This window comes from Carcharhinus amblyrhynchos, chromosome 16, assembly GCF_965287045.1.
Source record: "Carcharhinus amblyrhynchos chromosome 16, sCarAmb.v2.hapA, whole genome shotgun sequence".
Taxonomy (NCBI): Eukaryota; Metazoa; Chordata; class Chondrichthyes; order Carcharhiniformes; family Carcharhinidae; genus Carcharhinus; species Carcharhinus amblyrhynchos.
The window spans coordinates 3,005,164-3,020,118 of NC_137339.1; the positions used below are offsets into that span (position 1 = coordinate 3,005,164).

Consider the following 14,955-nt stretch of genomic DNA (forward strand, 5'->3'; position numbering starts at 1 on the left):
TTTTTAAGAAGCGGGTTGATGGGTTCTTGATAAGAGAGGGGATTAAGGGTTATGGGGAGAGGGCGGGAAAGTGGAACTGAGTCACAACAGATCAGCCATGATCTTATTGAATGGCGGGGCAGGCTCGAAGGGCTAGATGGCCTACTCCTGCTCCTATTTCTTATGTTCTTATGTTCTTATGTAGATACTGACCCTGCCAGTGATGCCCAAATCCTGTGAATATATATTTTTAAAAAGCTATTTAATAAGATCATGACAGTTCTATATCAAGTTCCACGGGCAGCAGTCATGATCAACCCCACCCAGGGATAATCTGTCATGTGTGGCTATGGTTAGTGAGTGCTCCCAGCCCATGGAATCTTCTCCTCTTTGTCAATTCCCTCCTCATCTGCAACAATTTCTTTGGAAGTCCCTCGGGATTGATGATAAGCGGATCCCACTCCGGTTTTCTGGAGTTTGGGATGTCTGTAGTGCACTATAAACTCTGCCTTGTGTACAGGTAGTGGCTCAGCAGTTGGATGGATGAGATTTTGCGAGGTTACAAAGAACAAAGAACAAAGAACAACCCAGCACGGGAAACAGGCCCTTCGGCCCAACGAGCCCGTGCCGCCGCATCACCCTACACCTACCCTGCCCTGTGTGTATGTGAGTGGAGCCCCTAATGTAGCCAGATTCAGGGGAGAATAGTGTCAATTTGGTAAACCAATCAGCCTAAGAGCATATCTTTGGGGTGTGGGAGGAAACCGGAGCGCCCGGAGGAAACCCACGCAACCACAGGGAGAATGCGCAAACTCCCACAGACACCGGCCCAAATCCATGTATCTGCACAGCTAGCAGTGATAGTCACTGAGCTGTTGCGGTGCCCGTCTGCTGGAGGTTGAAATGCTCCCTCCAATGTCTCAATTTCCTGCTCCACATTCCTTAAGAAAACCTCCCACTGTGTTTGGTGCTTTCCCAAATAAGACTTCTCCATTTTGATTGGTCATAACCCTCAGTCTCCCACGACTAGGTGGGGATGTTTGACCCTTTCAGGAATGCCTTGAGCACATCCCTAAAGTGTTTCCATTGTCTTCCTGAGAGTGTCCCATCATGAGTTCTGAGTGGGATAGGTGCTTGGGGAGTCAGGAGTCGGGCATCTGAACACCACATCCTTTCCCATTGGAGCTGGTTTAGAGTGGTTAGCCTGGATGCTGGGCTTATTGGCCTGGGAAAGGACTCTGCTCTTGGATGGCCTTTCTGGCCACCTGACTTGGATGATCTGGTGGTATTCTCAGCTCACAGTTCCTCTGGACACAGCTATTCTTTCCTGGTCTCTCTACTCCCGGCTTCTCATTTAAATTGCTCCTTTGAATTTCTCTCTGTAATGAAGCTATCCTAATATCTCCTTGACTTTCCAGTTTGACCAATAACCCTCCTGTAAAGCACCTTGAGCTGTTTTGCGCTGTTAAAGAAGATAAATAACTACAAGCTGTGTTGTCTCATTTTGTATTGCACCATTAATTCCTTTTGTTATTTAATCATTCCCACTCTATCACAAGCCTTTCGTTCACTCCCTCCCTCCTTGTCCCTTTTGCTGGTCTAAATATTAGTTAAAAACTCTTCACCCTCAAAGACAAAGCAAGAATGAGTTACCAGAGGCTCACATAGAAACATAGAAGACAGGAACAAGATGAGGCCATTCGGCCCTTTGAACCTGTTCCACCATTCATCACGATCATGGCTGATTGTCCAACTCTATAGCCTAATCCTGCTTTCTCCACAATCGCCCCAAGTGCTATATCCAGCTGCCCCTTGAATATATCCAATGTTTTGGCACCAACTACTTCCTGTGGGAATGAATTCCACAGGCTCACCACTCTTTGAGTGAAGAAATGTCTCCTCACCTCCGTCCTAAATGGTCTACCCTCAATCCTCAGACTGTGACCCCTGGCTCTGGACTCCCCCCACCATCGGGAACATCCTCCCTCCATCTACCCTGTCCAGTCCTGTTAGAACCTCATTTATCTGACCTCCAGTGAAAACAATCCTAACCCAGTCAATCCCTCCTCATACATCAGTCCCACCATCCCCGGAATCAGCCTGGTAAACCTTCACTGCTCTCCCTCGAGACCAAGAACATCCTTCCTCAGGAAAGGAGACCAAAACTGTACACAATACTCTAGGTGTGGCCTCACCAAGGCCCTATACAATTGCACTGACACATCCCTGCTCCTGTACTCGAAACCTCTCGCAATGAAGGCCAACATACCATTTACCTTCTTTACCGCCTGCTGCACCTGCATGCTTACCTTCAGTGACTGGTGCACAAGGACACCCAGATCCTTCTGCACACTCCCCTCTCCCAATGTACAGCCATTCAGGTAGTAATCTGCCTTCTTGTTTTTGCTTCCAAGGTGAAAAACCTCACATTTACCCAAATTATACTGCATCTGCCATTGATTTACCCACTCACCCAACCTGTCCAGATCATTCTGAAGGATTTCTGCATCCTCATCACAGTTCACCCTCCCACCCAACTTGGTATCATCTGCAAACTTTGAGATGTTACATTTTGTTCCCTTTTCCAAATCATTAACATATATTGTGAATAGCTGGGGTTCCATCATCAGTCCCTGTGGCACTCCACTCATTATTGCCTGCCAATTTGAAAAGGACCCATTAATTCCTCTCTGCCTACCGGTTTTCTACCCATTCCAATACACTTTCCCCAATCCCATGTGCTTTAACCTTGCACAATAATCTCTTAGCGGGATTTTGTCAAATACTTTCTGAAAGTCCAAACATACCACACTGACTGGTTCCCCCTTGTCAATTCTACTGGTTACATCTGCAAACAATTCTAAAAGATTTGTCAAGCATGATTTCCCCTTCATAAATCCATGCCGATTCTGTCTGATCCTGCCACTGCTTTCTAAATGCTCCTCTATAAAGTCCTTGATAATGGATTCGAGAATTTTCCCCACTACCCAGTCTCTATCCCCACACTCTAACCAGGCTCTATCCCCATAACCCCATGGCTCTATCCCCATAACCCCATGTATTTACCCTGCTAACCCCCTAACTTACCCATCTTGAGACACTAAGGGACAGTCTTGCATGGCCAGACCACCGAACCTGCACACCTTTGGACTGTGGGAGGAAACCAGAGCAGCCCCAGAGGAAACCCACGCCGATATGGGGAGAACATGCAGAACATGCATCCCAGTCCGTGGCCACTGTGCTGCCCCAGGCAAGATAAAAATCATAAAATTACATTCATATTAATAGATTGCACTTCATCACGGGTTAGACAACAGCAACTGTGACTTCTATTTGTATAACTTGTATAGCTGGGCAGCACGGTGGCACCGTGGTTAGCACTGCTGCCTCACAGCACCAGAGACCCGGGTTTGATTCCCGGCTCAGGTCACTGCCTGTGTAGAGTTTGCACATTCTCCTCGTGTCTGCGTGGGTTTCCTCCGGGTACCCCGGTTTCCTCCAACAGTCCAAAGATGTGTGTGTTAGGTTGATTGGCCTTGCCAACATTGCCCCTTAGTGTCCTGAGATGTGTAGGTTAGAGGGATTAATAGGTAAATATGTAGGGATATGGAGGTAGGGTCTGGGTGGGATTGTGGCCAGTGCAGACACGATGGGCCGAATGGCCTCTTTCTGCACTGTAGGGTTTCTATGAGCCAATGAAATGAGTAACATCAGCAGACAATATTTGATACTGAGCCACACAAAGGACAGATGACCAAAAACATGGTCAAAGAGGTCAGTTTTAAGGAGAAGCTTAGAAGTGGGTAGAGAGGCAGAGAGGTTCATGGGGAAAATCTCAGAACTTAGAACACAAATAGTTCCAAACATAGTCAATGATTCATCAGCTCAGAATGGCTCATGAAAGATGTGTTGAGTCCTCATCACCATTGGCAACGGGCCTAACAAGTGTTGCAAGAAGAGCTGCATTCTCGCCCAAGCCAACCCACATCATATCAGTGCTTCTTCCTCCCAATTTTGCACCTGAGGTAAATAAACAGGGGCCCCAATTTCTCTCCAACATCCCTACCAGCAGCACACAACCCGTTTGAATTCATTTCCTTTATTCTTTCTGTCCAGCCAATCTGTGGTTTAAAAGTCAATTGTTCCCAAAAGGCAGGAAGGTTCTGTCTGTTATCAAAAGCAACCATCGCTGCAGCAGTGATTTGGGGTCAGGCGGTGAGTGGTGACAGGCACACAAAGAGAGGAATCGGCCTGGATTACAGAGAGCCGTGTTGATTGGAGCAGGCTTGGGGAAGAGGACCCCAGTGTCAAACCAGAGGCCTGATTTGACAGGCTGATGAGACAGGCAGTGTATACAAGAGGAACTTCAGACAGAAACAGAAGGTGAGGTCGCAATGGAGCAGACACAACAAGAAAAATGTTAATTATGGGGTGAACTCATTGACACAGCAACGACATCCAAGGAATATCAATGTGAGTGTGAGGGAAGGCACACAGGCCGGGGCAACTTTTCTCCAGCAAGGAGACATAACCTGATGGAGTCTGTTAACTCTGTAGGGAATCTATAAGTTGCTATGGGGATGATTGATGTTTCCGCTTAAGGGGGTAGTCCAAAGGCGAGGGAACATAAAACAAAAAGATAATCGCTAGTAAACGAGAAAGGGAATTGACAGCGAACCTCTTTACCCAGTGACTGGAGAGGTGCAGGACAGATTTACTCAGATTATACTGAGGGAAGAAAGATTACATTATAAAACCTATTAGCATAATCCATGTTTGTATTCCTAGGAGACTAAAGGGTGATAGAGATCAGGATGATTAAAGGATTTGATTGGCTGGATTAAAGAGAAACTATTTCCTCTGTCATAATAAATCTTCAATTTACCTCCATATTGTTCAGAAAATACTCTTTCAAACTAACGGTTGGAATCTGGAACTCTCTCCCACAAAAGAGCTTTTGAGCCTGGGATCATTGGAAATTTCAAAACCGACGCTGATTTTGTTCTGATGTGGAGATGCCGGCGTTGGACCAGGGTAAACACAGTAAGAAGTCTCACAACACCAGGTTAAAGTCCAACAGGTTTATTTGGTAGTGGTGTTTGATACCAAATAAACCTGTTGGACCTTAATCTGGTGTTGCGAGACTTCTTACTGATTTTGTTAGGCAGGGGTATTCAGGGTTACAAAACCAAGATAAGGAAATGGAGTAAAGATATAGCTCAACAATGATCTAGTGTTGTGGGGGTAATGGCCTAGTGGTATTATCACTAGACTATTAATCCAGGAACTCAGCTAATGTTCTGGGGACCTGGGTTCAAATCCTGCTGCGGCAGATGGTGAGGTTTGAATTTAATTTTATCTGGAATTAAGGATCTACTGATACCATGGAACCATTGTCGATTGTCAGAAAAACCCATCTGGTTCACTAATGTCCTTTGGGGAAGGAAATAACTCGGTGTGGAATACACTGCCTGCTGTGATAGTGGAGTCTTTAGGAACTTTCAAGCGGCTATTAGATAGGCACATGGAGCACACCAGAATGTAACAATCATACAGTAACATACATGGACAAACAAATTCATTGGGCAACAAGGAGGTGGGTGTGTTGTAAAGATAAAATTGAATTAACAATCACTCAGCACTGACCCTCTGACAGTGCGGCACTCCCTCAGCACTGACCCTCTGACAGTGCGGCACTCCCTCAGCACTGACCCTCTGACAGTGCGGCACTCCCTCAGCACTGCAGTGGAAGCATCAAACTGGAGCAGGAGTTACCCCACACGTTGCTGCCCCTGTGGAGGGTAGAGGTACCATTGAACTCTGGCTGACCCCTCCTCTGCCATTCCCACAGTGAACCAGCCTTGCCTTATGCAGTAATGGAAGGTGATATTCCTGAATCCTGCACTCTATCCCACTCACTCCACAGTGCGTGGGTTGCTGGGAGGAAAGGGGAGAAGCTAATTATACTTGGAGATAATTTTATTGTAAATCCTGTATCTTTTTTTGCTTTTATGCTGCTTTGCATATTTATTTCCCCTGTGTGCAGTTCGAAGCCAGCTTCATTTTGCAATAAGCCTGCTTAGCTGTTGACATGGCCATGCTCTGGGGGAGCTAATTCACTGGTGATGACATAATCCTTGAGAAATATGGGGGGTAAAAACCCCATAAGAGGCAAAACGAAATGGGTGACAGCAAGTCAGCCGAGTCCCACTCCACCCAATCCCTTGGAGTGTTGACCTCAATGGACCAATGGTGGAAAGTTCCGGTCCCGTTGCAGTGGGGGGGAGCGGAGGGGGTGCTGGAAAGTGTAGCAAGATGTTTAAATTCACTTCAGCAAGACTGGAATTTCCACAAAATGAGGAGCCGTAAAATTTCACCCAAAGGGCAATTCGAAGATTCAATTACTTACGCACGGTGGCACAGTGGTTAGCAGTGCTGCCTCACAGCACCACGGACCCCAGTTCCATTCTCGGTTCCATTCCCACTGTCTGTATGGAGTCTGCACATTCTCCCCATGTCTGCATGGGTTTCCTCCGGGTGCTCCGGTTTCCACCCACAGTCCAAAAGACTTGCTAGTTAGCTGGATTGGCCGTGGTAAATTCTCCCTCAGTGTACCCGAATAGGCACTGGACTGTGGCGACCAGGGGAATTTCACAGTAACTTCATTGCAGTGTTAATGTAAACCTACTTGTGACCAATAAATAAACCTAAAAACTTTATTCATTCTCAGCCTCGACCAGTTGCACCTTTGCTGCTTCCTTTACTTTCGAAGTATTATTCCGGTTTTGTGCAGGGAAACACCTTCATTATCCAAACTTGTCTTTAACTCCCTGCAGTTTCATTCTGAGCGCAATCTTTGAAATTCTCAAATATTCGACAGGTTAATTTGATCTATTTCCTCTCGTGGAGGAATCCATATCCAGGGATATGCGGCAAAGGCAAATAGAAGTTGATCTACCATGATCTGTTTGAATGACGGAATGGAGCTGAGGGGCCCGAATGGCCTCCTGTTCCTGAGGTCCTGGCTCTTTCTTGAAGGAATTGAACGATCAGCATCCACTGCTGTGATATCAACTTGTTCCACGGGTCCATGGGCAGCTTGGGGGAAATTAGCTCAATTGGTCGAGCGCTCACCTAGCGTGCAAGAGGTAGTGGGATCGATGCCCATATTCTGACAGCATGGTGGCACAGTGATTAGCGCTGCTGCCTCACAGTGCCAGGGTCCCGGGTTCGATTCCGACTTCGGGGCACTGTCTTATGTGGAGCTTGCACATTCTCCCCGTGTCTGCATGGGTTTCCCCTGGGTGCTCCAATTTCCTCCCACAGTCCAAAGATGTGCGGGTTAGGTGGATTGGCCATGATAAATTAACCCTAGTGTCAGGGGATTACCATGCTAAATATGTGGGGTTACAGGAATGGGGTCAGGGTGGGATTGTGGTCGGTGCAGACTCAATGACCTCGTGGCCTCCTTCTGTGCGGTAGGGATTCTACGATTGGATGATTCCATCCTGGGGGTAAGAAACACCGCGGTCTGGACCTCCTGGCCAGGATTAGTTTATGGAAGCCACTTTCCAATGAGCATGCTGGGTAATGTAGCGGTATTTTAATTTCACACTCTGTGAGTTTCAGGGAAGGCAAACTGGTTTGGGGAATATCCCTCTTGCGTTCCAGATAACCAACAGGTAAAGGATAGAACCAGAGCCAACCTTCAGGTTTAGCTCAGAGATACACGTTACACATGAACACCTTATAACCCAATCACCATGCTTTCAATCAGTGTCTATTTATGCGATTTAGTGTAACCAATTAAACTGAATTCAGACTAACAAACAACTCAAGAGAGCAACCACTTAAAGAGAACCTGCATCAATAAAATCCTGGACCCACATCCCTGCAAATTCAATAGCTGGGGGTCCGGGATGGGGGGAGGCTGGAGGAAGGCAACTATTACTAACATCATCATCAACATCCTGGATTTTCACAGTAACCTCATTGCAGTGTTAATGTAAGCCTACTTGTGACACTAATAATAAATAATCCTTAAAAAATTGACCATAAACTGAACTCAACTAGCCACGCAAATATTGTGGCTACCCCAGAGCAGGTCAAAGGTTGGGAATCCTGCAGTGAGTAACTCACCTCCGGACACCCACATGTCTGTCCATCATCTCCAAGTCAGCAGTATGATGGATTACTCTCCACTTGCCTGGATGGGTGCAGCTCCAACACTCGCTCAACACCATCCAGGACAAATCAACCTCTTGATCAATATCCCATCAGCCGCCTCAAACATCCACTCCCTCCACCACCGACACACAGTGGCAGCCACGTGTACCATCTACCAGATGCACTGCAGCAACTCACCAAGGCTCAAAGAACAAAGAAAAGTCCAGCACAGGAACAGGCCCTTCGGCCCCTCAAACCCATGCTGATCATGATACCCTAACTAAACTAAAAAAAATCTTCAGCCCTGTCTTGGTCCATATTCCTCTATCCCCTCCCTATTCATGTCCCCATCTAGATACCTATTAAATGTTGCTAATGTGCCTGCTTGCACTATCTCCTCTGGCAGCGCGTTCCAGGCACCTACCACTCTCTGCATGAAAAACGTCCCCACACACCTCCCTCTCACCTTGACCCTGTGCCCCCTTTGTATTTGACCATTCCCCCCTGGGAAAAAGCCTCTGACTATCCACCCTACGCCCCTCATAATTTTGGAGACCTCGAACAAGTCGACCCTCAGCCTCCGTCTTTCCAATGAAAACAATCTGAGTTTATTCAACCTCTCCTCATAGCCAACACCCTCGAAGAAACATCCTGACGAACCTTCTTTGCATCCTCTCCAGAGTTTCCACAACCTTCTGGTAGTGTGGTGACCAGAACTGCACGGAATATTCCAAATGTGGAAAAAAAACTCATTAAGCTCAACACCATCCAGGCCAAAGTCATCCATCCGATGGCACTCCATCCACCACCACGGACATTCACTCCCTCCACCACCAATGCACAGTACAGCAGTGTGTACCATCTACATGATTCACTGCAGTTCTTCACCAAGGATTCTTCAACAGCTCCTTCCAAACCTGTGATCTCTACCCCTGGGAGGTTAAGGGCAGAAGGTGCACGAACACCACCAGCTGCAAGTCCCCATCCAAGTTACACACCATCCTCCCTTGAAGCAATAGCACCGTTCCTTCACTGCTGTTGGATCAGAATCCTGGAACTCCCTTCCTAACAGCACTGTGGGTGTACCTACACCTCAGCGTTTCAAGAAGCAGCTCACCGCCCACCTTGGCAAGGGCAATAAGGGATGAGCAATGAATGCTGGCCCAGCCATCAACGCCTACATTCCAAGAATGAGTGAAATGAAATATCTTGTCATGATGCTCGTGTAGGGTGTGTGGGGAAGGTGGGGACAGAGCAGCATGTCTCCTTCATGCCATGAATTTCCGATGTTTGGAAGAGTCAGAATTACCTCAAAGGGTGAATTTTGTGAGAACGTTAGAATCAGAAAAGTAATAATTACACAATGCTTGATAGTAGATTTGTGATACTGGCAAATGGCCCCATCATCATTGGTGCATTCGATATCCCAGCTACTGCGATATCAGAGATTTGAGAGTTTGGGCTCACTGGGAGTGAAGATGCTTTTGGGCAGGTGAGAACGTCCTGTCCGATTTACACTTTTTCCACTTCCCTTTCCCGCCAACCTCAGTTTCAACCCCCTTCTTTCCTGGGAATGATAGGGTAACACAGATTCCTCACATTACCCACTCGCCACATTGGAAAGCCAACACCCTCAGCTGGGCACATCCCTCATTTTACCACTTACTTCCCTTCAGATCCATAGCTGTTCATGCTTTCCTCAATGGACTCATGGCTGGCTTGACGCACCGTTCTACTTGGCATCTCGACGGCAAGTCCTGTCTCCGTGCTGCGTTGGATTGCCCCTCGTAGTTTCCGACCATCTCCATCTATAAGAAGAAGATGAATTGATTAGGTAATGCTGGAGCTTCACCCTCATAGAATCATAAAATCCCTACAGTGTAGAAGGCAGCCATTTGGCCCATTGAGTCTGCACTGACTCTCCGATAGAACATCTTACCCAGTCCTATCCCAGTAATGCTGCACCTTTGGACACCAAGGGGAAATTTAGCATGGCCAATCTACCTAACCTGCACATTGTTGGAGTGTGGGAGCAAACTGGAGCACCCAGATGAAACCCACACAGACACAGGGAGAATGTGCAAACTTCACACAGACAGACACTAAAGTTTGGAATTGAACCAAGTCCCTGGCACTGTGAGGCAGTCGTGCTAACCACTGTGCCACCTCAGCATTACTCAGCACTAAATCCTCCTTCCAGATTGCTCTTTCCAAGATAAGCAGCAGAACTGGAGAATGTCCTAGTCAGGAATTTCATGCAGGAAGTGTTGGTCTAATGGTGTTATTGCTAGACCATTAATCGAGAAACTCAGCTGATGTCCTGGGGACCAGGGTTCAAATCCTGCAATGGCAGATGGTGGAATTTGAATTCAATAAAAAAATTTGTAAGTAAGAGCCTACAGATGTCCATGAAACTATTGTTGATTGTCATAAAAAAACCCATCTGGTTCACTAATGTTCTTGAGGGAAGAAAATCTGCTGCCCTTACTTGGTCTGGCCTACATGTGACTCCAGAGCCACAGCAATGATTCTGAAATGGCCTAGCCAAGGGCAAGTAGGAATAAGTAGTAAATGCTGGCCAGCCAGCGACACCCATGCCCCATGAATGAATGAATAAAAATGATACAAGTGGTGTGGCTGATGCTGCTGGACTCCCACCCTCTGATAGGTTGGCAGCTTTTGGAGGTGGGCACTCCTCTTGAGCTGCCCTCCCCACCATTCCCACCAGCTTATGGGCTCCTGAAGTTGCCATAGGCCCTCCCTCCCAACACAAACAACTTAAAGCATCAGAACATTGTTAAATAATTGAAAGTTCAGAGTTCACCTTGGACAAGTAAGAAGTACGTGGAAAAGTCAGACCAGTGGACTGCCCCATGGCTCAGTGCTGGCTCCAGCCTCGTTTAACCTGGACACAAATGATCTTCCCAAAAACTCCTCTACGCCAAGGACATCTGCCTCACAACTCAAACCGCAACTTTATTTATCACTGTGAACCGTACCCTAAACGAGGACGTGTCAAACTGTGAAGAATACTGCGACACACGGCAACCCGAGTAAAGCACTGCAAAAACAGCTCATTCAATCTCCACAAAGGCAATAAAGAGCTCAACCAGAGTTCACCAGGCACTCTCACTGTGCACCGTACACCGTCACTGGTAAAACACGGCGACCACTCCACGCTCCATCAGCAGGGTGTTGGCTTTGAGGAGAGATTGAACAAACTCAGGTTGTTTTCACTGGAAAGACGGGAGACCTGATTGAGGTCTACAAAATGCTGAGAGGCCCAGACAGGGTGGATAGTCAGAGGCTTTTTCCTAGGGTGGAAGTATCAATTACAAGGTTCAAGGTGGGAGGGGAGAAGTTTCTCACGCAGGGAATGGTGGGTGCCTGGAGCGCACACTGCCAGAGGAGGTGGTGGAAGCAGGCACATTAGCAACATTTAGGAAGCATCTGGATGGGTACGTGAATAGGGAGGGAATAGAGGGATATGCACCGAGTGAGGACAGAAGGTTTATTTTTGTTTAGTTAGAGCATCGTGAACAGCACAGGCTTGGAGGGCCGAAAGGCCTGTGTTGTGCTTTTCTCTGTTCATTGTTCATTCAGCCAGTGTCACAGCCAGTCCCTCAAGGACCAATAATATCCCGTACTGATTAGTCAACAACTCCATTATCCCTGTTTCATGTGATTATCGGAATAGCTTAAGGAGAACTCGACAGCCTTTTATTTCTCAGTGAGTTGCATGTATCTGGGACTCTAAACTGTTAGATAGAAACAATGACAAACAAACAGAATCCAGACACATGACACCATCCTGTAGCAACCTTATTTCATTTGACCCTGGGGGCTTGTGATTCCGTAATATTTATCCATTTTCATTTACATCCCATCTACCAGATTAAAAATCCTGGTCATAAAAATGATTTGAGAAATGAAAGTAATTATAGTTCCATCTCCAAATGACTCATAACAATTATATCACTGATTTGTTGAAAATCAGCCACTAATTCAACAGAGTCCCAGTATCTGCAGAAACAGAACCATCCGAGCTTTAATAGTTTGGATAGAATGGTTCCTGTCACAGATGAGATATTATGGTTAGGGAGTGAGACTGGGACGATCTCCACTGGCAAAGCCAAGAGGATCATCGGTGAACTTTTATTTAGAATTCTGAGTGGTTTTGGAATAATGAGAAGGTATAAAGTACCCTGCCAGTGGAAGCGATTGACGTTTATTTATTCATTTATTAGTATCACAAGGCGGCTTACATTAACAATGCTATGAAGTTACTCTGAAAATCCCCTAGTCGTCACACTCCAGTGCCTGTTTGGGTACACTGAGGGAGAATTTATCATGGCCAATACACATCTTTGGACTGTGAGAGGAAACCGGAGCACCTGGGGGAAACCCACGCAGACACTGAGAGAATGTGCAAACTCCACACAGACAGTGGCCAAAGCCAGGAATCAAACCTGGATCTCTGGTGCTGTGAGGCAGCAGTGCTAACCACTGTGCCACTGTGAAGTAAAGCTTACATCAGGCACAGTGTGAGCTGTGACTCAGTTGATGGCACTCTTTCTGTTTGATCATGAATGTCAAGTTGAGGTTTGAGGACAGAAGTTCAGGTTGAGCCTTTGGTGCGGTACTGAGAGAGTACTCAAGGGTCAGAGGTGTCGTCTTTTTGGATGAGATGTTAAACTGAGACCCCAATTTGAGTCGTGGTTGGCCGTGAATGTACTGTGCTGCTATTCTGAGGAAGGAGATGAGCGTTCTCCCCAGAATCCTGGCTGAAATTCTATCAACATCACAAAAAGAAACAGATCATCTAGTCATCATCATATTGGTGCTTGTGGGATCTTTCTATGCACAAAGTAGCAGTTGCGTTTCCAACCTGACAGCAGTGGCTACTCTTCAGCAGTACTTCAAAGCACTTGATAGATAAGAAGTGATTGTGAAAGGCACTATATCAATGCAAAGTTCCTTTAAATTTCACAACCTTAGGAATGGAAGATTGGAAGGAATTTCCAACTGTTCATTCCCAGCCAGGATTCTTCGGGTTTCCCAGCAGTGTGAGGTGGCCTCAGTGGGAATTCCCACTGATAGATCCACCACCAGCAAACAGCCCACCACCAAGAAAAACACGGAGCGGAGGCCAGAGAATCTATTTCACAGGAATCCTGACTAACATCTTCACACCGAGAGTTTTGGAATTCTGTTTTAAGGTTAATGGTTGAGACAGAAGCTGTATCAAGACTGGATTAGATTGTTGGATGAAGGAAAAGATGATGAAGGGGTATAGGAACTGGGTGAGCAAATGTAATTTGGACTATTAGCCTCGGGGTGTTTGAGCGAAGACCTGGACTGATTGGACCCAGTGATGGTCTCACATACTGACACAATATGAACCTGTCTGTTCAAACCATAATCCCACAATTCATCAGTGTCCCTCAGAACCTCATTGGATTGTTCACATTCTTGTTCTGAATGTGGCAAAGGGAAGCTCACAGCTACTGTCCACACAGATCCACTTTCCAATGCTGATCACTGGCTTGTGATAAGAACATAAGAACTAGGAGCGGGAGGAGGCCATCTGACCCCTCGAGCCTTCTCCCCGCTTCAATAAGACCATGGCTGATCTTTTTGTGGACTCAGCTTCACTTACCCGCCCGTTCACCGGAACCCTTAATTCCCTTACTGTTCAAAAATTTATCTATCCTTGCCTTAAGAACATTGAATGAGGTAGCCTCAACTGCTTCACTGGGCAGGGAATTCCACAGATTCACAACCCTAAAGGGTTTAAACTAGTTTGGCAGGGGGTTGGGATCCAAAACAGTAGGGGGACAGAAGAGGAGTGTGAGGATGCCGCGGAACTTAAAGAGAGCACATTAAGTCGTAAAGGCAGTATCAGTAACCCCAGTACCAGACAGATCAGGCAAAAGCAAGACTGAGAGCAAGGGAAGTCCAGACTAAACTGTATTTATTTCAATATAAGAGGCCTGACGGGCAAGGCAGATGAACTCAGGGCATGGATGGGTACATGGGACAGGGATATTATAGCAATTACTGAAACACGGCTAAGGGAGGGACAGGACTGGCAGCTCAATGTTCCAGGGTATGGATGCTACAGGAAAGATAGAACAGGAGGGGAAGTTGCACTTTTGATCAGAGAAAGCATCACAGCTGTACAGAGATGGGATACATCCAAGGGTTCGGCCACTGCGTCTATTTGGGTAGAACTGAGAAATAAGAAAGAGGAAATCACTTTGATAGGGTCGTACTATTGGCCCCCAAATCAATGCAGGAAATTGAGGAGCAAATATGTAAGGAGATTACAGATAGCTCCAAGAAAAATAGGGTGATAATAGTCGGAGATTTTAACTTCCCCAACATTGACTGGGACAGCCATAGTATTAGAGGGCTGGATGGAGAGAAATTTGTTGAGTGTATTCAGGAGGAATTTCTCATTCAGTATGTGAATGGCCTGACTAGAGAGGGGGCAAAACTTGACCTCCTCCTGGGAAATAAGGAAGGACAGGTGACAGAATTGTTAGTGAGGGATCACTTTGGGGCCAGTGATCATAATTCCATTCATTTTAAGATAGCTATGAAGAATGAGAAGTCTGGCCCAAAAGTTAAAATTCTAATTTGGAGCAAGGCCAATTTTGATGGTATCAGGCAGGAACTTTCAAAAGTTAATTGGGGGGGGTCTGTGGGAAGGCAAAGGAACGTTTGGTAAGTGGCACGGTTTTAAAAGAGTGTTAACCAGGGTTCAGGGTAAACTCATTCCTCTTAGAGTGAAGGGCAAGGCTGGCA

The 14,955-nt window shown here is 46.5% G+C and overlaps 1 protein-coding gene across 1 annotated transcript in view; it reads right to left on the minus strand.

The window, feature by feature from the left end:
* The window catches only part of rims4 (regulating synaptic membrane exocytosis 4), a 75,968-nt gene that overhangs the window by 29,894 nt on the left and 31,119 nt on the right, over positions 1 to 14,955 (minus strand). Inside the window, exon 2 of the mRNA XM_080204349.1 lies at positions 9,812 to 9,953. Within this exon, the coding sequence (XP_080060475.1) occupies positions 9,812 to 9,953 (142 nt within the window). The remainder of the gene's footprint in view (positions 1 to 9,811; positions 9,954 to 14,955) is intronic.